Genomic DNA, 25,893 nt, shown 5'->3' on the forward strand with positions numbered 1-25,893 from the left:
TCATTTCTTCTGAGACAATCTCAGCCAACAGGCAGCTTCTTTTCTGACTACATTATCTGGCTATTACAGAATCGCGCCATGCTCCCCCTGGGACAGGACCCTGGTGTGGTGGTGGCTTTCCCCCCTAAAGCTGTTGCCCCTGCCATTTCCCAGAATGCAGCTGTGGGGATTTTATTCCTATTGGCCTTTGCTCCTCCTCCCCACAATATACTTCCTCAGCTTCCTGTCAATCGTCCTGATTTCTCCACCACTTGCCAAAATATCACCCCTGATATCAAAATATCACTTCTCTAGGGCAGTTCAAGCCGAGTAGTGGTGGTGTACACCTTTAATCCCATCACTCGGGAGGCCGAGGCAGGTGGATCTCTGAGTTCGAGGCCAGCCTGGTCTACAGAGTGAGTTCGAGGACAGCCAGGGCAACACAGAGAAACTGTGTCTTAAACCACCTGAGTATAATGTCCTTTCCAACAGAGAGTGAGCCTATGGAAACCCATTTTTGTCTCATTCCCCCTCCCTTAGGGATAACCACTGAGCTTGTACTTGTATAGTTTGACATAAGTCCAGCCTCCTCTTGGATTCAGGGTTCGTCTCATTGGAAAGTGGGATCACATCACCCGTGGAAGGGCAAGGGATAACGGAACCACTCGAGAACGCAAGCCCAGCATCACGATAACCGCAGGTAGGCTCATCCCAGCATCACGATAGCTGCGGCTGGGCGAGTATCCGAGCATTGTGACTGCTGCATTTGGACTGGTCTGGAGACAAGCGCATCGCGGCTCTCCCTTGTCTGTCCGTTTGTAACCGCTCGCTTTCCCACGTTGTCCTAGGTTCATTCCTCACCACGGTGTTGGCTTCTGTTCACTTGCAGCAATCTTTCCTTGGCCTGTCTCTGCCCACGGTATGGCTGCTGGTGACAGCTTAACCAAGTTGTCAGCCGCTAGATTAGTCCTGATGCTCAGCTCCAGTGATCTCCGTGGCTTCACAGCAGGCTGCAGCTCCCCTGGCATTGTGTCCCCTCCCGGGTAGCCCTGCAAACTCCTGCTGAAAGCACATAGACTGTTCCACACCTGTTTAGTCTGGTTCGCTTCGCCTTGGCCACTTTCTGATCACAATTGTGCTGTGCCTCTATTTGCCTACCCCTCCGTCACTCTTTCCCAGTTGAGACGATGGTGGGCCTCAACCTTGTGATCCTCCTGTCCGCACGAGTTTGGGATCTCAGGTGTGCACCGCCAGGCTGTTTTTAAACTACTCTCCTGAGGATAACTGCTACCATTGGCTGAGCAATTTCTGCTGTGCATGATTTGTTAGCTACGGCATCACTTTTTCTAGTATGATATTCATCTTTATTTTACAGAGACTCAATATATTAAATGGTCACAGGGGTAGCGTGTGACAGTTCATTACCTTAGTTGTTATATTTATATAATAGATAAAAGACTAAATTTGAGTGCGAGCAATGTTAGCACCCACACACTAGATATAGAAACCTGAAGGGTGGTGGTTTTACCCATAAAATTCAGACTCATTTTAAAAAGCTGCCACCAGGTGGCAGCATTTTGCCATGGTCACAGGCTGGGCCCTAAAAGCTGGGCCCTCACCCAGACATGAGACATATTCTCTTTACAATTAAAAAACCTGGAGATCTGGGAGTTTATTAATAACCTAACTTAACCTGGAATGTAAGTTCCTCAATTCAGTTTCCTTATTGCTGTTTTTCTTCAAAACCTAGACACATTTTCTGTATTAAAAATATTCATAGGACCAGCTCAGTATGCCCCTCTGACTTCATCTAGCATGGTTCCTAAGGTCCCCTGAGGTGACATAGGCCACAGACATCAACACAGACCCCAGCTGCAGCTGAACCACAGAACCAGACATGGCCCTTGGTAGCAGCTTGGACCCAGGTGACATCCTAGCTACTCAGGTTGGGATGGTTCGGGCAGCCAAATGGCTATGGCTTCTAAGTGATCTTTGATGGCAATATGGGACGCAGACTTTAGCCCAGATCCCAGCCAAGGTAGGACCACGAATCCAGACATGGTTCTGGGCAGCAGCTGCGTCTGGATGTCACCATTGCTGACCCTGCACTCAGGAGCTGAGCCTATCCCTCACTACAGGCGAGGGTGAACCAACCCTGAGTGTAGGGGAGCTGACTCCAGCCCCTGGCCCGTGGGTGATGGCTAGGGCTGACCAGCTCAATTACTACCCAGGCCCACCCCCTACCCCATCTAGGACCTGCTGGAGCTTGGCAGGGACTGGTCCTGATCTCCACAGGCTATCCCAGAGGAGTTCCGCTGAGGATCCAGTGACGGTGTGCCAGAGACCAGAGGCCTTGAACCAGACCAGCGACCCAGTGCAAAGATTTGCTAGTGAAGCTAATAAGACAAAAGGGTGAACTATGATACACCGAGGCCCCAGTGCCACCAGGATGAGTGAAGAAGTCTCTGGAGAGCTGGAAAAGGAGTTTTGTTGTTGCTTGTTTTGTTCTTGTTTATGTTTGCCTGTTTGCTTTCGTTGTTTCCTTTGGGGGGGGCGCTGCAGGGGTGAGGACTTGGGGGGACAGAGAGATAAGTGAAATTGGGGTGCATGTGAAACTCCCAAAGAATCAATAGTTAAAAAAAATAAATCAAAGGAAAATGCAGTTTAAAATATATATATATATATATATATATATATATAAACTTTTTTTGGTCATTTTTTAAAATTTATAGAAAATACAAAAAGGAAAAAAAACTTACCAACTGCAACAGGCAAAAATAAGCAGTATTTTAGAGTGTATTTTCCTAGAGATTTATTTTTAAACATTTTTTTATATTTGTGTGTATGTCCGTATTTGCATGCGTCCAGGTGCCCCAGGAGGCGAGAAGCTGGCACTGGGGGCTTCAGTAGGAGTTACATCATAGTAGCTACTATGGCATCTGCCCCACTCCCATAAACCCACTTTAAAATAAGACCAAAACACAATGATGTTATTAATTTTGTCTAAAATCTTTTACAGGCACTAGACTTATTCCACGAGACCTGCTTAATTAAAAAAAAAAAAAAAACCCTTCCCAACTTAGCCACATATTTTCAAATAAACAGCTTTTACAGGTTTTCACGCGCTCCCTCAGGACACCGCGCCTTTCCTTTTTCACTAAAGGCAGCATGGGAACCTCTGAGTACACAGCCAGCCTCCAGTGGGGGAGTCGAGCACACATTTGTTTGGGGAAGATACCGTCCCCACCTCTTCTTAGGACGATTAAAAAACAGGAAGGCATTTCTCAGCTAGAACAATGGGTAGGGTGGGAGGGGACAGTTTACACCAACAGAAAATAACTCAAGTGTCCAGGCACAGATTACAGCGCTATCATTACTAGTGCTAAAATTGGCCCATCTTTAAGTTTTCTGTTCTGCCACCTTAAGGCTACAGTGGACACAGACAGCAGGACCAGGAGGGAAGGTACTTAGAGGCAGATAATCCAAAGCTAACACCGGTACCGGGCCAGGGAACTGTGTGATAATGGCAATGCGGGGAAGAAACCCCTCCCCAATTTCATCCACAGTGAGGCACTCAAGACCAGCCGAGCTGCTTGCAGGCTGTGCGGTGTGCTCTAGGAGCAGGTCCCTTTGAGTCCCTTCTGCTCCTGGGTGCAGTCCCTTCCTCACTGGTGCACAAGTCGAGTCTGCCCATTGTGGGCTCCAATCCAGGGCGAGGAGACCTGACGTCTCAGTCCCACAACACCTCCCCCTCCTCACACAGCATCTCACAGTAGCGCTGGCTGGCCTCTAACTCCCAGCAATGCTCCTGACTCAGTCTCTAAGTGCTGTTACAGCCCTGAGTCACGCTTGACCGCTTTTTGGTTCTTGAATCAGCTTACGTAAAAGACAGCTTCTGCTAAAGACTTCAACTTTATTGAATTAAAAAACAAGCAAACAACTTATAATCAAGAAAGCAATTAGAGCAAAACCAGTAGTTCGAGGACTAGAATTTAAATAATACAAAAAAAAAATTGCATACTTGGTTTCATCAAGCCTGCCTCTCAGTGCAACCCTCACAGGCAACCAGATGCAGGAGAGACATTCCCATGTGACTAACAGGTTCCCTTTCCTACATCCTAGGACATAGCACGCTGCCAGAACTGAAGCTCCTCTTTAGAGCGCAGACACAGCAAAACACTTCAGCAAATTTTCAGTTCTTTCCAGTGGAGCCGAAACCTCCTGAGCCCCTTTCAGTGTTATCCAGTGTCTGAAAGACAAGAGAGGAAGAAGGCACGCCAATCAGTCACAGTTCTCCGGACACCCCGCAAACCCTTAGCCTACCCTGTCACCCCACCATCCGAAAGGCTGCGCTCTTTCAGATGAAAACATTCAACAGTCTCACACTGAAAAACCAATCCAGCTTAACTAGCGCGGGTCGCGCACACTGTTTGGCTACACACAGCACACTCCCAAACGTTCCTCCTCTGCACTTTGAGACGCCACGCCTTCTCCACTCGGCATTTACACTCACTTCAACTTCTTCTAAGTCTGGATAAAAAATCCGCTCACAAATGAGCTGTGCAATCCGATCGCCTTTTTTTACTTAAAAAGAAAAAAAAAAGAAAAAGAAACACAGATTACTATTGATACTTATGGATGTATTTGCTATCCTGTCTTATTCAATGAGAACTAGGGTCAGTTTTACTAACACAGGTAACTCAATTTCCTACATATTTAACTCACCTTCAAACTTCTCTTTTCCAAAGTTAAAGAGCACGACACCAACATTTCCTCTATAATCCTCGTCTATGACACCGGCTGGAGGAAGGAATAATTTAGAATAATTTAAATAAAATTATTTAAAATAATTTTAGAATAGTTATTTTTGATTTATGCCATCAGAACAGCAGGTGTCTTAGATTATCTCAAAACTACTTTTCCAAAGACTTCCTCAGATTCTTCTTCTTACACCTGACAAAGTGAATTTCACTTTGGCCCTACACAGTCTGGAAACAAATGATATTACTAAAAAACAAGTATTTTAAAAGCATGTTCCAAAAATCCATCCTGAATGCTCAAGTACTCCAAGCTGGGTGGAGCAAAACATCCTCTCCAACCTCCCGGCTGACTTTGCAGTTCACATGCTAAAAAGACTAGTAGAAAAAGATCTGGGCTTTCAAAGCCTTCTCTGCTAACAGCGTTCGTTGATTAGATCAGAGAAACAATACTCTGAGCCCCAGCGACCTGCAAGGGAAAAGTCAGTGGCAACATGCTACATAGCAGTCTTGCAGCTACTAGAATAGTCCACTTGCACAAGAAAATGGGGCAGAACTGCTGTTATTTTTCCCTTTCAATTCAAACCACTATCCTTTTTTAAAACCACGAGAGTTTAGTTAACACTGGCTGGTAAGCTTAATGAGTTCTCTTAAAATTTCTGCTGTTGTTGCAACAGCATGAGTGGAGGTCAGAAGGCAACTCTGGGAGTCAGTTCCTCCCATGCACATGCGGGTGTGAACTCTGGGAGTCAGTTCCTCCCATCCACATGCGGGTATGAACTCCAGTCACCTGGCTTGACAGTGGGGACCTTTACCCACCAAGCTATCTTGCTGGCCCAAGATTATTTTTAAATATCTGATTAGTACATGTTTGATATTACAAAATTATATGGATCCTTACAAAAAACCTGAGCTAGGTCCTTGCCACAGCCCAGAAGACACAGGCCTCACAACTGCCCCCAGCCACCCTGGAGTCCAGAACTTGATGTGTTCCCACAAGCACAGATAACATGGCTAACAGCCCTTCATTTCTATTAGAATAGCAACAAACCTTTTACCAATCCAAATATTATATAAGGTTCCCTTTATCATCAGTTTATTACTCTTTAATACTTAGGAAAAGAACTGACAAAGATTGGGCCAGCCGTTCTCATACTCTTTGGAGGAAGGTTAGCTGCAGGAATAATGCAGCTTGCACTTCACAAGGAAACTCCAGGATAAGTGTGTGCTGTCCCACGTTGGAACGAATGACCACACAAGACTGGAGAACTTCCACTGTGGAAGACCTGAGGCACAGCCTAATACGCACACTGAGTACAAACGAGTCTGTGTAAGATAACCAGGGCTGACTTCCAAATCTTTTGGTTAGTACTTTATTAGGAAACTATTAAATTACTCAAGCAGCATCACAAGGTAAAAACCAGTATTATAATAATCAAGTTTCTAAGAGTAACTAAATTACTTTCATTCTTCCGCCCCAAAGAATCAGTTATTCGCTGAAACAGCATAAATTCTAGTGATTTCTTTGTATGCATATGTAGAAGGAAGTGCCATTACTTCTATGCATAAATAACAAACAACATGCATGACAAACACTCATGCTGCTTTCATGTTTTTGCTAGGATACACAAAACAGCCTTGGATGCACATCAGTGCTCTCTAGTAAGTCACAGGAACTATCCGGGGTCAAAGGACAGACACATACATACATTAATAGATAAAAGAGGCACAGCTGAGTTTGTGCTAGGACCAGATGGCAACAGTCTTTTACCTACTGGCCAATGATAAATAAAAGATTCCATGGTCTTTTCATTCCCTGTGGGTGGACATTCTTTCCATATGTACAACGGACACTTGTCATACATTTCCATATTTTATCTATGATTTTTATGTTTTTTTTTCATGAGCTGTAAATATAGTAATTTTCTGGCATATATATATAAAAAATCTCCACTGTGTATCTGCAAAGTTCCCCTATTGAGAGTATTCAAACAGCTAGGTGTCTTGAATCCTACAAGGCCATGTCATTTTATATGCCCGGAACATGAAAATGTGAAAATCTACATAGCAAGCAAATAAACCAAAACAATGCTGGCTCCTGTGGCAAAGGCCTTCAAGGCCAACTGCTGGGAGGCTGATGCAGATCAACTGCCATGTTCAGGGCTCACCTGCTAACTTAGAGATTTTCTCTCATGAAGACAGGAAAAGAGGGCGTGGAGACATGGCCAACACTTAAGAGCACTGGCTGCTCTTACAGGATTTGAGTTCAATTCCCAGAACCCACAAAACCACTACAAGTACAGAGAGGACTAGAGAAAGAAAAAAAAAAGGGGGTAGGAGAGAGCACTTGTGTGAGTCCTTGGAAGTCAATCCTAGTACCACTATTATAGAAAGAAGGAAAGAAAGGAAGAAAGGAAGGAAGGAAGGAAGGAAAAAAGGAAGAAAGAAAGAAAGAAAGAAAGAAAGAGAGAAAGGAAGAGAGAGAGAGAGAAAGAAAGAAAGAAAGAAAGAAAAAAGACAGACCTTCTCTGCATGAAGATGGTGAACCCTGTGTGTAATCTCTGAAGATGGTGAACGCTGTGTGTAATCTCCGCATGAAGATCAGTGTGTTCTAATATCTCTTCGTGAAAATGCACCAAGTATCTTGGAAAGTTATCACTGGAAAAACCAGGCACTGGAACTGGCAGTCGGTAATCGACTTCAGGCAAGGTTTTCTGTGTCAAGACTTTGGCATGTCACTGTTGGAAACTTTAGTGAAAAGGCTCCACACCTACCAGATGTGAATTCAGAACACAGTCTTGCAGAGTCAACTTTTCCTTTTGACCCTTCTTCCAGCCTGAGGCTTCTAACAGCATCTCCCTTCAGTGGCCAACTATGATAAACTTGTACTTAAGAAAAATTCCTTAGATTTTCTGCATCCAAGAACATACCACAGTGTGATTTTATGAATAACCTCACCAACCACCAGGCAAACCAACCTTCCAACTACATGATGTTCCCCCAGACAGTTGGTTTAAGCAGAGCAAAATTTAGAAACAAGGTTGGAGGGGAAAAAGAAGTTTCCACATAAAAATCTGCTACGTCCTTAGGAGACAGAACTGTTAACTTGAATTAAAGTATGTGCCAAACACTGCTGGCTGCTTCACACGCAGAACTTAGCTCTCATACCCCTCACAGGTAGGCACACTAAATTCTATTATGCAGATGAAACTTTCAAAACCCTTTGAAGTTTCAATAAAAATATACAAAACCTTTATAAATTTAAGTTAGGTAATTAGTATATCCCAAGTGGCTATATTTGAATTAGTAAATTTTTTTTAAATTTTTATTTTATGTGTATGGGTGCTTTGCCTGCGTAGATGTCTATGCACCACATGCATTCTATGCCTGAGGAGGTCATAAGAGCATGCCAGAACCCCAGAACTGGAGTTACAGACAGTTGTGAGCTGCCATGCGGTGCTCAGAATTGAACCCAGCTCCTCTGGAAGAGCAGCCAGTGCTCTTAACTGCTGAGCCATCTCTCCAGTCTGTAAAAAGTATTTCTGAAAATTAAATGTAACTCACTAAGCCCTGGGAATTCTCAATCCAGGAGAGAACTGTAAATACCAACCTTAAGGCTACACGGAACAGAAAACTGTTTAGGTTATCTGTCTTGCCCCACAGTGCCACCTAGTGCCACCATGGGAGACACCAGTACTTTCCAAAACACGAGGCCCGCGGGTAGACAAGCCCGAGCAAGGAGCCCTTCTTCCTTAAACAACCCACACCCACACTGGCACAGAACAATAAAGACAGGACAGTGAGGGGATGGGCAGTGTTGATCCTACTGGTGAGGACAGTGGTATTAGAAACACAATGCTAAGCCAATTTTCTCGTTTAAAAAAAACAAAAACAAAACAAACAAAAAACCCCTGCTTGACACAGTTCTGTAAAAATGGCCACAAGACAATCAAGCATACACAGGTATCTGAAGGCCAGTGTCTCTGCAGTCAAAAATACTGGATGAAGACAAAGAAAGGTCAAGAGTCTGGCACCACAGCAGTGAAGTCATGTGCCCTAATAAGAGTGCAGAAACAACATCATCCTTCCAGGAGGACCACGAAGATGGCTCAGCAATTAAAAGCACTTGTTGCTCTTGGAGAGGAACTTAGGTGCAGCTGACAGAACCCTCAAGGCAGCTCACAACCTTCTGTAACACCAGGATCAGGGGATGAGGTCCTCTTCTGGTCCCCCAAAGACCCAGGCACGCACACTGCGCATGTATACACAAGGGCAGAATGCTCACATATACCAAATGAATACACACATAAGAATCCAGTCAGGGGGCTGGAGAGATGGCTCAGAGGTTAAGAGCACTGGCTGCTCTTCCAGAGGTCCTGAGTTCAATGCCCAGCAACCACGTGGTGGCTCACAACCATGTGCAATGAGATCTGGTGCCCTCTTCTGGCATGCAGGCATACATGGAGGCAGAATGTTGTATACATAATAAATAAATGAAATCTTTAAAAAAAAAAAAAAGAATCTGGTCAGGAAAGTGAAGATTCTTTACATACAGAGGCCTGGTTAGAAACCCTGTAGCTACAAGGTGACACCACCCAAAGGTAAAGAGAAACAGGTTCCAAAGACACTTTCGAGAAACAGAGAAAAGCACATAGTTAGTCTTGGTACTGTGGGGCAAAGAACCTTGCTACATTTTGCCAAACAAGTATGGCCTTTCTTCCAAAGCTAAGAAAATTCTTACAAGTTAGAGCTGTCTAACTAGAACCTTTTGCTAAATAGTTCAGCAAACTCTAATTCAATAACCATACAAAATGTTTTCCTCATCTTCGTACTAAATACAGATTGGCAAAACCCTTTGTTGGACAGTGCCTGTTATTAGTAAGACAACATGCATTTCATATATCATCAGTAGAAATCAGACATTATCAAATAGTATCTGAAACCACAGCATTATTGCCTATTCAGACTTAGTGATTTGCAGAGACAAGGATACTACAAAATCTCATAGAACAAAGAAATAAATGTTACCTCCTACGTCTATGAAGTACTTTACTGCCAAGCCAGACCGTGGAGCTGAAAACAAAATTGAAAAACAGTGGTCACTTTCAATGGTAAGGGGAAATAGATACACTATTTTTGATATAACTTAAAGTACCACGGTCTCCTCTAAGGTGTTTATTTTCACCTTAATGTCGGCAGTTCACTCTTAAAGAACACCTTTACCATATACTATACTACCAAAGCTGGAAGAGGCCAGTTTAGAAAAAGTCAATGCCGTTTTAATTCAAAGCAAACCCAAAGCACAGTCAGACGGCTGGTCGTGGTACCGAAGGGAGCAATGAGTTGCTGGGATGGATTGGAAAGTGAGCAAGTACAGCTCAACCTGAAGCCTTCTGAGTAGTATAACCGTGCATGGTGTGTGTGTAGATCAGAAGGCAACTTTGTGGACTCAGTTCTCTCCTGTGCTGGGACCTTCAAAGTGTAGTCAGCGATGCTACAGACCAGCAGAACCCATTTTCCTCCTTTTAAGGGGCAAAGTACTACTAGAGTCTCTACTCAAGTGTGACGACCGTGTTAGTCCAGGTCTCTTATCTAAGGAAGAGCCTTTGTCTCCAGATAAGTGGCACGTCCCAGAAACTCAGTCCACGACTTTTCAGCAGTAACGGTACACACAAGTGCCCCTTGCTCTAATCGCAAGGGCCCAGAGCAAGACAAGGCTCAGTGGGTGTGGGTTCAGGCCTCTCTCCCATAATATAAAATGCCAAAGCCATCCTAAGACCCCACTTTCTTACACAAATATTAGTCTGCTCATCACTGTATTTACAAAGAATGTGACCTCCTATGCAGACTAACTTCTGCAAAGTTACAACACTACTAGAAAAAGCTCCAATTAAAAACCGCCCATGTTTTCCATCGTAAGAACCAACAATTGGGTCAGTGTAACAACTCTATAAACTCTAGAAGGTATTTGAAGTAAAAATGCAAAAAAAAAAAAAAAGAGGCAAACATAGACATGGGAATCGAAGTTTTTTAAAATAGCTGTGTGCGTCCAGATGGGCACTGTCCAAGCTTGCATCAGCTCGCCACTGTGCGCCCACGGGACACTAAGATGACAGACATTACCATACCGGGCAGGCGTGACAGTTACCTGTTTCCTAAACCACGTACCTACTCTTCCATAGCACCCAGAAGGAACAGCGATCTGAATGTCTGTTTTCACAACGGCTTTCTCCATGGGGGCTACTGTATAATCATAGGCACTAAAAAGACATTTAAATAAAGTAAGTATTTATTAAACTTTTTTTTCTTTCCAGACACGGTTTCTCTTTATTACAGCCACGGCTGTCCCGCTACTCTCTTCGTGGACCAGGCTGGCCTTGAACTCAAGAGATCCTCCTGCCTCTGCCTCCCAAGTCATGGAATTAAAGGTGTGTGCCACCTTTAATTAAACTGTTTTTTTTTTTAACATTCTTTGCTGTGTTAATGCATATAAACACCTTTAACCCTAGTGCTCAGGTAGAGAGATCTTGGTGAGCCCAGGCTAGTCAGAACTTCATGGTAAAACCCTGGCTGGGGGTGGGAAAGAAATACGGGCTCACAGCTTAGCTAACAGTTCTCTGAATTTAAGTGGACCGAGCAGATGCCAACACTGCCACAGCTGTGCGTTTTCGGCTCTGAAAGCAACGGCTGGGTATTAGAATGGGGCGCAGAAAGGTAGACTTAGTTCACAAACTTTATGGGAAGAAAATGAAAAGCCAAGAAACTGGCAAACAACAGCTAACACTCACTAGGCCCTCACTCCATACCAGGCACAGTTCTAACCTGCTAACACAGGATTCGCCTGAGTGAGGGTGAACCTGCAGAAGAAAAGGGTAAACACCTGGTGAGGCGCCGAGATGCGCGGCATTCCTTCTTAGCCAGGTAGGTCAACAAACCTCCCAAGCTGTGGCTGAGGAGAAAATTGGCCACCCAATTTTGGGTGTCCATCCCCAGTGGGATTTCTGAAGGTGTCACCTACCAAATGCTGCGCTCCCTTCCTGTTAAAAGCGTCAGAGACTACAATGATCAGCACTGGACGTTACTCGGGAGGCCTTAATTCTGTCTGGAGGACTGTGTTAGCTCCATTCCTTTCACGTGGTATGTGCTCACCAGTCACTTCCGAAACACAGAAGACCCCAGCTTACTTACAAGATGTGCAAAGTAGCTAATATCTCTCCAGAGACTCGCCCTGCTAGATGCATACACACGGGGCGTGAGGCTTGATGACCATCGCCAAGTGCTTATACTGCTGAGCCTGGGACCCCCCTTTCTTAAGCTCCCAGTCTTTGGACGGAATGACCGTATAGAAATGTAAACAGCGTCCAGGGATCCTCTTCCTAGACTCCCACGTAGCTTTTCTAACGTGCACACCGCAGACCGTCACCTCTCAGTCAAGGATAAACCGCGCTCACCGGACCTTCCCCTTGCAAAGGGTGGCGTGCACGCTGCACAGCAATGCTTTGGCTATGTCAGCCGTTTACTTTCCCCTCGCCCGAATCCCTTACAGGGTTTGCTTAAGTAGAACTCTTAAAAGTTTCCGCGAGACCGCGGCGGAGCCACGGCTGCACCGAGGCTCGGGGTTTGCAATCCTGCCGCGCGGCCGTGGCTCTCACCTGTACAGGTCGTAGCCCGCAGCGCCCGCGGACCCGCGGGTGGGAGCCGTGGCGTGCTCCGAGAGGCGCACGAAACGCAGAGACGAGCCATCCTCGGCCCGAGCCCGCTTGCTGACCGAGCCGGTGGCCGCGTCTTCCGAGCAGGGCATGGCGGCTAGCAGGGGGGGGCAAAAAAATCAAAAACCGAATGAGCACCGGAGCCCGCCAGCCCAGGAAGAAAAAAAAACGTCTCCCGCCTGGACGAGCCCACCGCGCAGGGCGGGGGCGCGGCCTTCTGCAAAAGGCTCAAGCGCAGCCTAGCGGAGGCTCCGACCGCGGCGTGCTCCCCCGCTCGGAGACCCCAATGGACTCGCTCCCGCGCTCGGAGCTCCGCCCCGGCTCCTCGCTACCTGAGCAGGCCCAGCCTCCCCACCCGTGCGCGCTGACTTCCTCCCTGACTTCCCCTGCGCCAGCGCGCGCTCCCGGCCCAACGCCCGCACCCCCGGCCCGGGCGGGGGCTTTACCGGCTCCGTTGCCGCTTTGGCTCTGCAGGAGGCGGCCGCGCAGCAGGAGCGCGCGCGCGCCCAGGAGCGCCATGGCGGGTCCCTCCCTGGGCCGCTGGCACGCACTTTAGGCCCCGCAGGCCCCGTGCCGCCGCCCCGCCCCGCGCTCCGCCTAGCGGCCTCCCACGCGCCCTTCCTCGGCCAGACGTTCCGCGGCGCTAAGGAGAGACCGTTCGCCTTCTGCTTGTGAACCGGCAGAGCGTTTATAAATCTCTTCTCGGCCAAATCTCATGGGAGATCCCGTGGCTGGAAGGCAATTATTTTTTGACTTTACAAAGGGGATAATGAAGGAACTTAATAAACTCTCCGGTTTTGTCTAGAGTATACTACAAACACGTGGAACTCCAGTTGTGATGCACTTGGATTTCAAAATAAATAGAAGGCCCAAAGCATGTTTACAGAAATACCAACTAAACATACTAGGGGATGATCGTCATTTCCGTGCCTTTTCTACAGGCCAGTGCGGTCCTCTGGTGGGTGTGCAATACACTCTGCTTCCTGAGGCTCTTTAAAGAATCTGTTATTAGCCAGGCGGTGGTGGCACACGCTTTTAATCCTAGCACTCGGGAGGCAGAGGCAGGTAGATGGATGGATCTCTGTGTGAGACCATCCTGGTCTATGGAGTGAGTTCTAGGACAGCCAGGACTACTCAGAGAAACCCTCTCTCACAAAACCAAACAAACGGAAGGAAGGAAAAGCTAGAAGGAAAGAAAAAAAAAAAAAAAAAAAAAAAAAACATGCTGTGTTAAGTGTGCTCCTGCATGTATGGCCTTGCCAGTGTGAGGTCAGCTCGGTCCACGATAGGTGGGTTTAGGGGTGGACCTTTGACCTTTGGTGACCAGGCTTGAGCAACAAGCTCACTGTTCCACTGAGCCTGCTCTCTGGGCCCAGGCTTTAAATTTTAACTTTGAAATTTCTAGCGTGGTCATTTTCCCGCTTGAGCGACTGTCCTACTACCCTCTGGTCGTGGTGTTTCTCTAACCATTTCTAGACCCATCTTTGGCCCCAGCAAAACTCCATTTATCTCCAGGAGGCCATTCTGAAAAAATTTAAATTATTGCCCCGCCTCCCCTCAGAACCGTTTACTACCAGAATATTTTTCTATTTACATTTCTTGATACTACAGTCTATACATGTATATTTTTTCTAGTCTATTGTCTACTTACTGATTAGATTCAAACTCCATCAGGGAAGGACCCTGTATCCTTCGATTGGCCTTTTATGTTCCTGGTGTAACCCGGTGTACTTCAGAAGCTCACTCCAGGCCCAGTGTCCGATTCTGCCTGCTGCCTGAGGATCAAGGCGCCTCTGAATTTTAACTGAAGGCTTTTTCTTCCATATATTGCTCTTCAGAGTAAGAGACAGGTATGATCCCTTCCCTAAGCGTCTACACACACCCAGTCTCCCTCCTTAAGGACAAGGCCCCTAACGTGTGGGCTTCTCGCGCTGGAATTGCCTTCCCTATCTCTAGATTATGTGTTGACATTTCCTTTATAATGATACAGAACTTACCTTCTGAATTAGGATAGGTCTTTTAACATTGTCCTAAACACCATTCCTGGGAATATTTAATGAGAACGTTTGAGCAGGTCCTCCCTTGAAGGACCTTTGTCCTGACTCAAGCTATCATTCACTACCAAGACAAATAGTGTGATGCTTTAAAAGCCACAGTGCTCTCAAGCCAATTGTTTTATAGGAGCTACGTCTAATTCGCCCATTATTTTTTGTATTGTGTTCCAAACATGCTACAGGAAACACACATTTGGTTCTTTCTCAGTTATAATTTCCCCCAGGGTGTCCTTCTCCATGGTCTGGCTCTGGTCTGTGGTGATTGAAGTGGCTCTAGCAGGCCTGAGCCTGGCAAACAGAGGCCTGGGCATGGTGAACACAGGCCTGACCACAGAGAATGCAGGCCTGGGCATGGCCCATGCAGGCCCGAGGTTGACAAACATGTAACTTTTACCCTTCTTCCCCATTCCCTTGCATTCTTAAAGTTAGCTACCAAGATCTTTTCTTTCATTTGACCATTTTCTTCTCCTGAGGTTGACTACCAAAGTTCAGTTATCAAAGTCTTGAAGTCTGGCAATCAAAAACCCCCTTTTGGCTGCCTTAACTAACATGTCCAATCAAAATTAGCCAACTCATCCTAAGAGGAATTTCACATTTTACCTTAATAAACTGCCATTTGCCTACAGGCTACTTCTGTCTCCTCTCTATCCAGAGGCAGTCCTTTGTCCCTCTGAGGCAAGTATCCCTTCCCCCTACTCTCTTGTCCCCTTCCCCTTCTCCCTTATCCTCTGCCCCCTATCTATGTCTCTTATTCCCTGCTCTTTGTCCCTCCGGGACGAGTAAGTCGTCATTATGCTGAGAACTTGGTCTTGGGGTGTCTCGTGACTTCAAGATTGTTCCCGCTCATCCTGAAGTGTGGTTCAAGTGCCTGGCTCTTAATTTGTTCCTTCGTTTTTGCTGGAGTCCTTTCTAGTAGTTTCTGAAGAGAGTTCCCATGAGAAATTGTTTGAATCCATGCTTCTCTGATCATGTAATAATTATAGCTCTCTTCTAGGCCCAGATCAAAATTCCTCTTCACTCAATACACAACCAGGAGTGACTCCTGCTCCCGTCTTATCTCCCACGACACTCACACTAATCATTAATTTGCCACTTAGCTCTGGTGTGTGAGCTCATATCTTATCTTCCGGATTAGCAAAGTCATATAACGTCATGAATGCTTCAAAGTGCTTACTTAGCTGGCTGTTTTAGTCCAACAAAAGCATCACTTACCTTATAGTACCCACCACCACGAGAGTGCCCTTACGTGCTTTTTGTAAATTTGGCTATAGAAAGTGTTGACTGTGATCACTTTTCCTCTGGGTCATTTTCGACTGAACAGAGAAAGGGCCATTAGCCACCTGAAAAGGAGTGTCAGGATTCTGAGGGGGAAACGCGACAAGTCATTGTTAATGGCAGTGGAGACACCGCTAAAATGAACATCGACTTTCAGTCCAAGCTACCCTACTTAAGAAGAACGAGGTATCTCCCACCCCAGTTTATTTTATCAGGACTCAGCTACCAGTCCCGCTGACTAATTTAATTACGTATGTCCAGCGGCGGCTAGAAACCTGAGGATCAAATAGGAGCTTTGCGGGTGAAGTCTGCCGCGCAACCTCAGATGCTCTGGTGTCAGAATCCTTGCTGTTTCAGCCTTCTCTGCAGGTTTCTATGTGTCCCAAGAAGACCCGGATGGCAACACCGAGCCTGCCGCTGCCCATGCTCCCAGGTGCTAAGATGACTGGTAAATGAATCAGGGTCCTTCATGTTGGAATTGATGCATGGTCCCTTGTGGGACTGCTTCTTCCACAGGCTGCACCCTCTCTCTGGTTTCCCTCCCTCCCTCCTCCTGGGCATCCTCAGGTGCGGTTCTGATCCTTCTCAAATTCTTGTGCTTCAAGCTTAAAAAAAAAAAAAAATCTAAGAAGAGCCAGGTATGATGGCACATACCTTTAATCCCAGCTCTTGGGAGGCAGGGGCGGGTTCCAAGTTTGAGGCCAACCTAGCCTACAGAGCCAGTTCTAGGACGGCCAGGTCTACATCGTGAGACCCTGTCTCCAAATGAAACAAACAAGCACAGCATTTTAAGAAGAGACTTGGTTTTTTTTTTTTTGTTGTTGTTGTTTTTCAGATTTTCTCCTCTTTATTCATTAACCAATCAAAGAAACACATAGACAGAGGGACCTCCCACACTATACCGCCATAGCCATAGTGTTGAAAACAACGCGTGGAAGTTGCTTGATAAGATTTGTTCGTTATCTGAGTCGGTTGACTTAATCCCTTGTAAAACTGTTAAAGATTTCTGTAAAGCACCACCCATTCCCTCTGCCAGGTAAGCTTTCTGTGCTGTTGTATAAAAGAGAGAGCAAAGCCCTTTGTGGGGGCATACAGACAGACACAGGCACAGACAGCGCTCAGTCGGCCACAGGTTCGGACCCATGCAATAGACAAAGAATGGCAAAGGCACAGGGAAAGGCAAGTAGAGAATTCAAATCTGGCCTCACTCTTGGTTAAATCACACCGAGTAGAAGTGATTTTAAATTGATCTTTCTTAATTAGACACGGATGCATTGTTAGTGGCTGGGGGTTTATCACTAATGCATCCAAACCGGTGCATTTACTAACATTTATGGCTTTCTCCATCTTCCTCCGGTGTCTCAGACCTCTGGCCAGCGTCACTGTTCTCCTCTCCAACTTCCTGAGGTGAGGGTCCGTCATAGAGGAGCTTCTCAGACCTGGGGGTTTGAAAACTCTTGCATTCCTTCTGGGTGGGGGCTGGGGGTCCTGTCTTATTGGGCAATAACGCAGGAATGGAAGCGGTGTAGGCCGTGATGGAAGACTGTCCTTACTGTCTGAATTTAGAACATTCCATTACAGGCCACAGCAACTCGGTTTCTCATGCTGAGGTTTATGGAAGTTCGTGACGTTCAGACATGGATGCCAAGAAAACACGAGGTCACTTACGACTTCGACAGTAAAACTGAAATATGTTTCTTTGCTTCTGTTCTGGAGGCCTTTCCACCATGGAACAAAATCCGAGGCAGGCTGGGGGCAGGTGGGGAGTGTGCTTTTGTAAACAGATGGTTACAATAGGGGAGCTAGAAAAAGAACTGGTAATAAAGACAGGGAAGCATAAATAAAATATAAAATTTAATGTTAATGAAAACCATTCTTCCAGAACTGTTGAATGCTTTAATTTTGCTAATGTACTATTTTTAAGTTTTTGGCCCAATATACCATTGTGGGTTCTGGAGAGGTGGCTCAGCAGATCGTTAGCCATACAAATGAGAGGACCTGAATTTGACACCCACTATGCACAAAAAAGATAGGGTGTAGTGGTGTGCGCTTGTGTTCACAGCACTGGGAGGCAGAGACAGACAGAACCCTGGGGCTCCCTGGGCAGCCATCTTAGTCTAGGCAGTAAGTCCCAGGTCAATGAGAGACCCTGTCTGTACAAACAAGGTGAGTGACTCCTGAGAAATGACACCGGAGACTGACCTCTGGCCTACACACACCTACGCAGACAAACATAAACACACACACACACACACACACACACACACACACCTACAAAAAATACCATTGGGAAGCTTCTCAGGGGGACTTTTGCTCCCCCAGAAGTGTGTGCAGGCATATTTGAAAATATTTTCTTAGTGTATAATGTAGCAACCACATACGAATATTCCTATGAGGCCTTCATGAAGAACATAATGAACAGATGCAGGATTTTGGTTCTGTGAGACAAGCCCAGGGAACTTGAACATACAAGTAGCTCAGGAGGGCCTGGAGAGATGGCTCAATGACTAAGAGCACTGGCTGCTCTCGCAAAGAACCTGGGTTCAGTTCCAAGCGGGAACACAAAGGCTTACAACCATCCATAGCTCCACTTCCAGGGGATTGAGTACCCTCTTCTGACCTCCATGAGCACCAAGCACACATGCAGTGAACTTATATACGTGCAGGCAGAACACTCATAAAAATAAATACATCTTAAGGAGAAATAGTTCTGCAGATCGACACAAGAGTGACTGGCAGTTAAGTGGCCTGGAAGCTAATTAGACAAGTATTTCTTGCTGTAAAACTATTTGAACCGACTCACAAATTATTGCCTCATTGTGCTGCAGAAGTTGGTGGGGATAGAATACTTATCATAAAATCTGAGAGCGTGACTTTCTCTTGAATATACTGAATACTCAATCTAACTTAACGAGGCGGCCATCATGAAAAACTGATTCTACATTATGCAGACGTGTCAGGAGACACAATCCCTGTAATTGTAGTTCACAGATGAGTTACTATTATCTAATTTGAAGGCATCATTTAGCTCCTCTGAAGGAAATAGTGTAAAAGCTACAGCTTTAAGAAGGGAAGTACACAGGACAGTCACCAGAGAGCTTGGCTAGAGCTCGGCCCAGACCTCAGGGCCCATGGTTGCTCATTCTGTTTAGAGACCGTCGCTTTGGGATTTATTTTTGGAGAATTTTGTGGGTTCATCACACCCTAGAAAGAATCCCTTCACCTTTAATCGCTGTTCCCAGCTCTACCAAACCTACTGTTCCGAACATTTTGGTGGAGACATCATCACCTTAAAGACACAAGCCCCAGCAAGAATTTTGTGGTATAATTTTATTAATAAACAGACAGCATCCCGAATGTCTCCTGCTTTCTCAAGTAAGCTGGATGGAGACTGTCAAGACAAGTCACAAAAGATAGCCCCATCAGCCACTGAGTGGGACCGGAAGGCTGAAGTCAAACTTTATTGTCGGATGAGAAGGGAAAGTCTGAGTGATGAGGAGCTATTAATGGAGGAACGCCCTTGAGGAACCATGGGCTTTCTTTGTCTTTCCTGGCTCACTGGTGCTTCTTCACAGCATGTCTTCCTTCCTCACTGGACTTTCTTAATGAACTACGAAATTAACTTTAGAATGTAGCCATCTCTGTTGACTGGGCCCTGGTCAGAGCGTCTTTATATAAGATCCATCTGACATTGGGGCAGAATTTATTTTTCTTTTACCATTTTTCTAGACACCCTTCGCGCAACGTTTTGTAACTCACTTGAATTTTCGATTTGAGTCAAGGTAGGAGGAAGGTTTTAGGCGTCATTTCGGGTTACCCCTGACTTCCCCAAACACACGTGTATTATTTATAAAGATGGAATGGTCTCCTACACCAGGACAGAAAACAGCAGAAAGGGGGGCCTCCGTACCGAGATCCAACTGAAGGCATTTCCCTCTGCCCCTGCTTTTGTATTCATTGCTTTTCTGTTACTGAATCCAAAACGCCTGACAGAAGCAATTTGAGAAAAGGCAGGCTTATTAGAGGCACACCTCCAGATCCAGTCCATCATGGCATAATAGAGGCAAAGCCGAGAAGTTCTGTTCGTGGCAGCAGGAGCTTGTGTCCGTGGTTCTTCACACAGCAGAGACCAGGAAGCAAAACCCCTTGCCTTCCTTGGTTTCTCCTCCAAGTGACTTCTGGGAACAAGAAGCAGTCCCCTCAGAGAGCCCACTTTCACTTTCCCAGTTACCTGTCCCCCTAACTCTCCCTCAGGAATATACAAGATCCAGTGGTTTGGGTATGAAGTTTCCCCTAAAAAGCTTAGGTATTGAAAACTTTGTATCTAGTTCTTGGATTCAACCATTGAGAGACAGTTGGATTATGAAGACTCTGCTCGATTCAGAGATTAATCCACTGATCAATTCATAACTCAGTGACATTTCGGGGAGGTGGTAAATAATCTGAGAGGAAGTAGTCCACTATTCTCGGTGGTGTTTCTCGTCCTGGCCCCTTCTTCTGGCTCTGTCCTCTCCTCCTCACTTGCTGTGACGGGAACATCTTCTCTTTGCCGTTTACTAGATGTTTCCACCTCCCCCATAGCAACAGAGTCAGCTAGAGGGTATGAAACTCCAAAAGTGTCAAATCCACCCCCCCACAAAAAAAAAACAAAAAATTTATTCTTTAAGGTGTTATTCTTAAATATTTTGTCAGAGTGAAAAAAATGGAACCCAAAATGAGTTAGTATACCACCTTTTCCCGTTTTGACCTGATAATATCAGCAGGAGCATCCTGGACTGCAGGTGATGGGGTGGTAGATGTTTCTGGAAACTAGGCAAGAGTGGAAAAGTAGACTTAAGGACAAATCAACTGTCAAGTAAACTAGAGAGAAGTGAGCCATGAGAAGGATTCCTTTGATAGGCACAGTGCAAGTTCCCAGGGTGGAAGAGGAGGAGGTAAGGAAAAGATGAGGGAGGTTGTCTTGGTTTCTTGGTAGGGAGAGGCCTGCAGGTGAGAGAATGATCTTCACTGAGGGGAGAGAAGGCCAAGAAAGAGTCTAAGCTTCCCTGTCTTCCTTGTTGGGAGGTAAAGAAACACAAACGAACAAACACAAAGCCAAAGAGCGCTTTCTGGGAAAGTGGAAACTTGAAGGCCCCTCCTCAGCTTTGAGAAACCTCAGGGAATCACTGGGACAGGGTGTCTGTAGGGTCTGTACTCTGAGCAGCCATCTCAGGAGTTGAGGGATTCCTCAGACTTGTTGAGCTGCCTGCAAGTTGTGCAGAGAGCTCCCAGGTCGCAGCTTCCATGAGGTGTCACCTGGGTCGGGGTGAGATCATCAGTGTTGCAACTGTTCCTGAGTCTTCCCTGCTGCTGTGAGTGCACGCTGGACCTTACTCCTGCGAGAAACCCTGAAACAGCTGGATAGTGTTCAGGAAGTTGGACTTTGGTCAATTGTTACTTTTATCTTTCCTGGGATCCCTTTCTGGAGGAATGAGAGAGAGAGAAAGCGAGAGAGACAGAGATAGAGAGACAGACAGAGACAGAGAGAGAGAGACAGAGGCATATAGAGATAGAGAGACACAGACACAGGCACACATATACACACAGACACACACAGACACACACAGAGTGCGTGTGTTTTGTCTCCCTGGGAAAGTCTTTTACACATACTAGGTACCCAAACAGAGAAATGACAGAACCAAAGATGAGTTGGGGATGTCTGATTGCTTGGTCCTGGTTATGTGTAAGAAGTGATTCAGCCGAAGCCTAGGTGGGTGGTGCTTAGCAGGAGGAAGCACATGAGAAAGGGAGATGCAGCTAGTGTCCTCCGTGTTTGTGTTCACCCCTGATCTGGCAGGTACATTAGATAAAAGAGAGGAGAAGGCAGAAGTGTTGGTTTGTCGCTTTTCACGGCTGGGGCTAATAGGAGAAGAGCGTAAGTTAGATCCACGCTAAGAAGCGTTTCCTGGGGTCCAAGAACATGGAGCTCATGGGGAGAATAGGAGAGTGGGGAGGACAGCAGGGATAGAAAACAACCCTCGTGTCTGTCAGACCTATAGTAGAGAAAAGGGGGACTCTGTGACGTGACCTGCAGTTGGGGGCCTCAACAAAGGTCTGGCACAGGAGAGGGACACTGCTCCAATTAGGGAAGACTTCTAAACAAGCAATAAAAAAGCTTGTCTCAGCCTGGCTTCTGAGGCGGTGGGACATGGGAACAGATGGAATCCATCCAACTGTGCTGGAGGCAGAAAACCTGAGCAATGACCCCCGCCTCCTTAAGATAAAGGAGGTAATCAGACATTGACTGGCTGAGTAGAGCCATTAGGAACACTTGGCTATCTCCATCTGAGGTTCTGTAAATATCAGGGAAGGATGGGGTGACTGAGGAGACTGAGAGAACCTGTGTTTGATCCCCAGTTCACAAGGCCAGGAAGGCTGATGTTCACAGTAAAAAGGAAGTTGCTTCAGCAGGGACCTTGGGACTGTTTTAGAGGGCTTAGTGGCTTTGTTGAGTCTCATGATGGGATGTGATATTTTTGAATTAGGAGAGGCTTTGGCAGACATGGGTGACCTAGACCAGAAATGAATTGAATTTGTAAAGTGGAAAAGCAATCAAAAGAAGGAGAAGGAAGAGGAGGAAGAAGAGAGAAGAAGAAGGAGAAGAAGAAGAAGAAGAAGAAGAAGAAGAAGAAGAAGAAGAAGAAGAAGAAGAAGAAGAAGAAGAAGAAGAAAGAACGAACAAGAGGTCTGTATAGTTCACTTGAAGTAAAGATGATGCAAGATCTAGGTCAAACTGGCATTCCTAAGGGAAAATTGACAAAATTTCAAATGTGCCAGTGAGCTTCTGGAAGGCTTCACATTGCTTTTTCTTTTCTGCATTTCCTTTGTTTCATTTTGCTGTTTTGAGACTGGGTTTCTCAAAGTCCAGGCTGGCCTTGAACTTCCTGAGGAAAAATTTGAACTCGGTGATCTTCCTGCTCAATCTGGGATTACAGACTGCAGCACTGCACTCAGCAGCCTTGAATCTGTTGGTACAACAAAGTACTACAGTCTGTGGTAGTGTATAAGAAAATGCCCCCCAAAGGGAGTGGCACTACTAGGAGGTATGGCTTTATTGGAGTAGGTGTGGCCTTGTTGGAGGAAGTGTGTCAGTATGGAGGTGGGCCTTGAGGTCCCGTACATGCTCAAGATACCACCCTGAGTCACAGATTACTTCCTGTTGCCTGCAAGCCAAGGTGTAAGATAATCAGCTACTTCCCTAGCACCACGTCTGCCTGCAGGTCGCCACGCTCACTGCCATGATGATAAACTAAACCTCTGAAACTGCAACTGTCCCAACCCCCACAATTAAATGTTTTCCTTTATAAGAGTTGCCATGGTCATGCTGTCTCTTCACAGAAATAGAAACCCTAACTAAGACACACTGTCTTTAAAAGTAATCTTTAGGTCAAAAGTCTAACCCAGTTATCAATAATCTAAATAAAACAGGGCATTAAAAAAAACTGCTTTTCGTTCTAGAAGTTCTAGAGGGGAAAGCCATGTGTTCCTTCTCCTTCCTTCCCTGCCTCAGACCTCCTCCCTTTGTGCTCAGAGCTTGAGCAGCAGGTGGAGTACTGCTGCTATTTTCATCTCTTTGGCTCTCTGGCCACACCCTAGACTGGCTCTCCCCTATGTCCTTGTAACTGCAGTGTGTCTGACTACCCAGACTGACCAGGATATTATCCCTAGCTCTAGCTTATGCATAAGCCATGCACACAGAGTCTCTTTGCCCCTGGAAGTAATAGACACACCGGTTCTAGGAATCAGTGTGTGGACATCTTTGAGGAGCAATGTTTTGCTCACCACAGAGACTTAGAACGTATTTTAAGCTGATGTGAGACAGAATTAGACTAGAAGAAGTAGAGGGAGCTACTGAGATCAAATGTTAGTCATTTGGGGTAATTTCATTCCTTTCCAATAATTAGAAGACTGTGAAGATCTGTCTGTGTTCTTAGTGTCTTCAAACAGTTCTCTGATGATGAGAGAAGGTCTGTGAAGCAGGGCACGAGTCCAGATCTGGGTCAGTGAACCTTTAAACACAGGCCTGGCAAGGCCGGGGTGTAGCTCAGTTACTAGAGGGCTTGCCTGAATGCGTGAGGCCCTGGGTTCTGTCCCCAGCACTACCATAGACTAAATGTGGTCGTGCAGGACTGGAATCCCAGGGCTTGGGAGGCAGGTGCAGGAGGAGCAGTTCACGGTCTTGAGGGAGTTTGAATTCAAATTGAACTATATTACCCTATCTGTCCAATAAAAACAACTAAAAAAATCACCCCGAACTAATAAACGTAGGCTTGACCTATCCCTTAGTGTCTAAGGAATGAGCACCATTAGTAAATGGAGACTTGAGCTCAGGCCAATCTGAGAGGACAGGGTTGTTTGTTTGTTTGTTTGTTTAATTCGTTATGGTTATATACTCCCTTTGGCAGAGATGGTGATGTCCTTTCCCAGACTCGTTAGTGAAGAGCTTGCTGTCTGTGAGCTGGGAGGGCTGTCAGCAGACAGACCTCAGCTCTCAGCCCCTTCAGAGAAAAGTTCATACATCTCCCTGGACAGTCCACAGTCAGTGCCTACATCATGCAGGATCCCAAAGCCCAGGTACCTTCCTCTGGTCCTGGGCTACTTTGAAGGAACATCCCTGTTCCAGATTGCTGGGCAAGCCAGTCCTTAGTCCCCACATCACTGCTTCCACCATTCCCCGCTCCACTTCCAGGCTCCTCCACCCCCAAGGGTTCACTGTGAGGAGGATGTGTTGCTCAGTGGTAAACGTCTTGCCTTTCCCCAAGACCTGCTCTAGTATTTCACTGAAGCAGGGTCATTTCCACCAGGTCACTAGTCATTCAAGCTTCATATCCGTAGGGTGAGCCGAGCATAGGTGGACAAGGGACACCAGCTGTCCGGGTCTTGCTCCTTCCTTGCCTCTGTTTCTCTGCCAACCTCTGAGCACAGCTAGGCCTAGAAGCACTCACCCTGGACCCCAGCTTTAAACAGGCTGCAGGTGTGGCCACAGGATGCAGTATTCTATCCAGGCTCATACCTATGTACCATGGCACAGTGTCGTTGATTTCAATCACAGAAAAGTAAAATACACCACTTTGTCAAAGCAAAAGCATTTTAACGATTTTATTTCAGGTCAATTTGCCCCCACATGTTTCCCCAGAATAGTCAAAATATGCCAAGAAAAAAACCAAAACAGAACAAAACAAAAAACAAGCCATTTATCAGATAAACAATTTTTTTCTGTGATTAAATATTATAGACACACTATCAAGAAGAAGAATCATCACCTGTATTCTTAAATTTTACAAGTTTCTTCATTTATGTCTTGCTATTCTTTTTTTAAATATTTATTTATTTATTAGTTATACAATATTCTGTCTGTGTGTATGCCTGCAGGCCAGAAGAGGGCACCAGACCCCATTACAGATGATTGTGAGCCACCATGTGGTTGCTGGGAATTGAACTCAGGACCTTTGGGAGAGCAGGCAATACTCTTAACCTCTGAGCCATCTCTCCAGCCCCTGTCTTGCTATTCTTTAAAGCCCATATAAGAACTATAGGAAGTAAATACATGTATGGTCTGGATGTATTTTTAATAGTAGATTGAAAATTTATGAGATTATTTTTCAATGACACATCTATTATGATTTCATCTATGCAAACCACTTAATTAGAGAAAAAAATGAGCAAAGTAGTATTAAGATAGACATTTAAAAATATGTAGTAGGGAAGACAACTAGAATTTCTATGTTAAGAATCGCCTGGATTTCATTTAAGTGGAACATGTGTCTCCTACTTGCCTGCCTAAAATACCTTCAGCCGGCAGCAAACCCAAACCCAAGCCCTGTGTGATATCAACCATCTTGTAACCAACTTGTAAGCACATTCTCTGCCGCATTAAATAAACCGTATTTAGCTAACTTATTTGAACATTCCGCAGACTCCAGTCCTTGGCAAAGTTTTCAGTTATTGATTTTTAAATCTTCATAAGCCTCTCAGGAGGCCAAGCAGAATCGGGCCGCTGACCCAGCAGGTCTTTTCCTGTGATTGCCACCTGCCGTCCCCATACCAGCCCGTCAATAAGCGCTTATGGGCAGCCTGCTG

General features: G+C 45.8%; 1 protein-coding gene and 1 long non-coding RNA gene across 2 annotated transcripts in view; one reads left to right on the forward strand and one right to left on the reverse strand.

The window, feature by feature from the left end:
* LOC126494189 (uncharacterized) overlaps positions 1 to 2,412 on the forward strand; it is a 5,919-nt gene extending 3,507 nt beyond the window's left edge. The window contains exons 2-3 of the long non-coding RNA XR_007589969.1: positions 582 to 679; positions 2,275 to 2,412. This is a non-coding gene — a long non-coding RNA (uncharacterized lncRNA). The remainder of the gene's footprint in view (positions 1 to 581; positions 680 to 2,274) is intronic.
* A 1,460-nt stretch (positions 2,413 to 3,872) lies between these two features.
* Positions 3,873 to 13,049, reverse strand: Dut (deoxyuridine triphosphatase). The gene is made up of 7 exons (XM_050134309.1): positions 12,892 to 13,049; positions 12,389 to 12,542; positions 10,905 to 10,996; positions 9,765 to 9,809; positions 4,705 to 4,779; positions 4,493 to 4,563; positions 3,873 to 4,228 (listed from the first exon to the last, which is right to left on the reverse strand). The coding sequence occupies exons 1-7, from the start codon at positions 12,962 to 12,964 to the stop codon at positions 4,172 to 4,174; spliced, it is 567 nt and encodes a 188-aa protein (XP_049990266.1). The 5' UTR covers positions 12,965 to 13,049; the 3' UTR covers positions 3,873 to 4,171.
* Between the last annotated feature and the right edge of the window lie 12,844 nt (positions 13,050 to 25,893).

Source organism: Alexandromys fortis, unplaced genomic scaffold, assembly GCF_014885135.2.
Source record: "Alexandromys fortis isolate MF-2015 unplaced genomic scaffold, M_Fortis_MF-2015_v1.1 scaffold_6, whole genome shotgun sequence".
NCBI lineage: Eukaryota > Metazoa > Chordata > Mammalia > Rodentia > Cricetidae > Alexandromys > Alexandromys fortis.

What these genes read in the sequence shown, in the direction of transcription:
- Dut (XM_050134309.1), bottom strand. Translation starts at nt 12,964, where the DNA reads ATGGCGCTCCTGGGCGCGCGCGCGCTCCTGCTGCGCGGCCGCCTCCTG. An exon ending in TGGAAAAGAGAAGTTTGAAG is followed by an intron (nt 4,564 to 4,704) that starts GTGAGTTAAATA and finishes TTTCTTTTTAAG; the next exon opens with TAAAAAAAGGCGATCGGATT. An exon ending in CAGACTTAGAAGAAGTTGAA is followed by an intron (nt 4,229 to 4,492) that starts GTGAGTGTAAAT and finishes CTTGTCTTTCAG; the next exon opens with ACACTGGATAACACTGAAAG.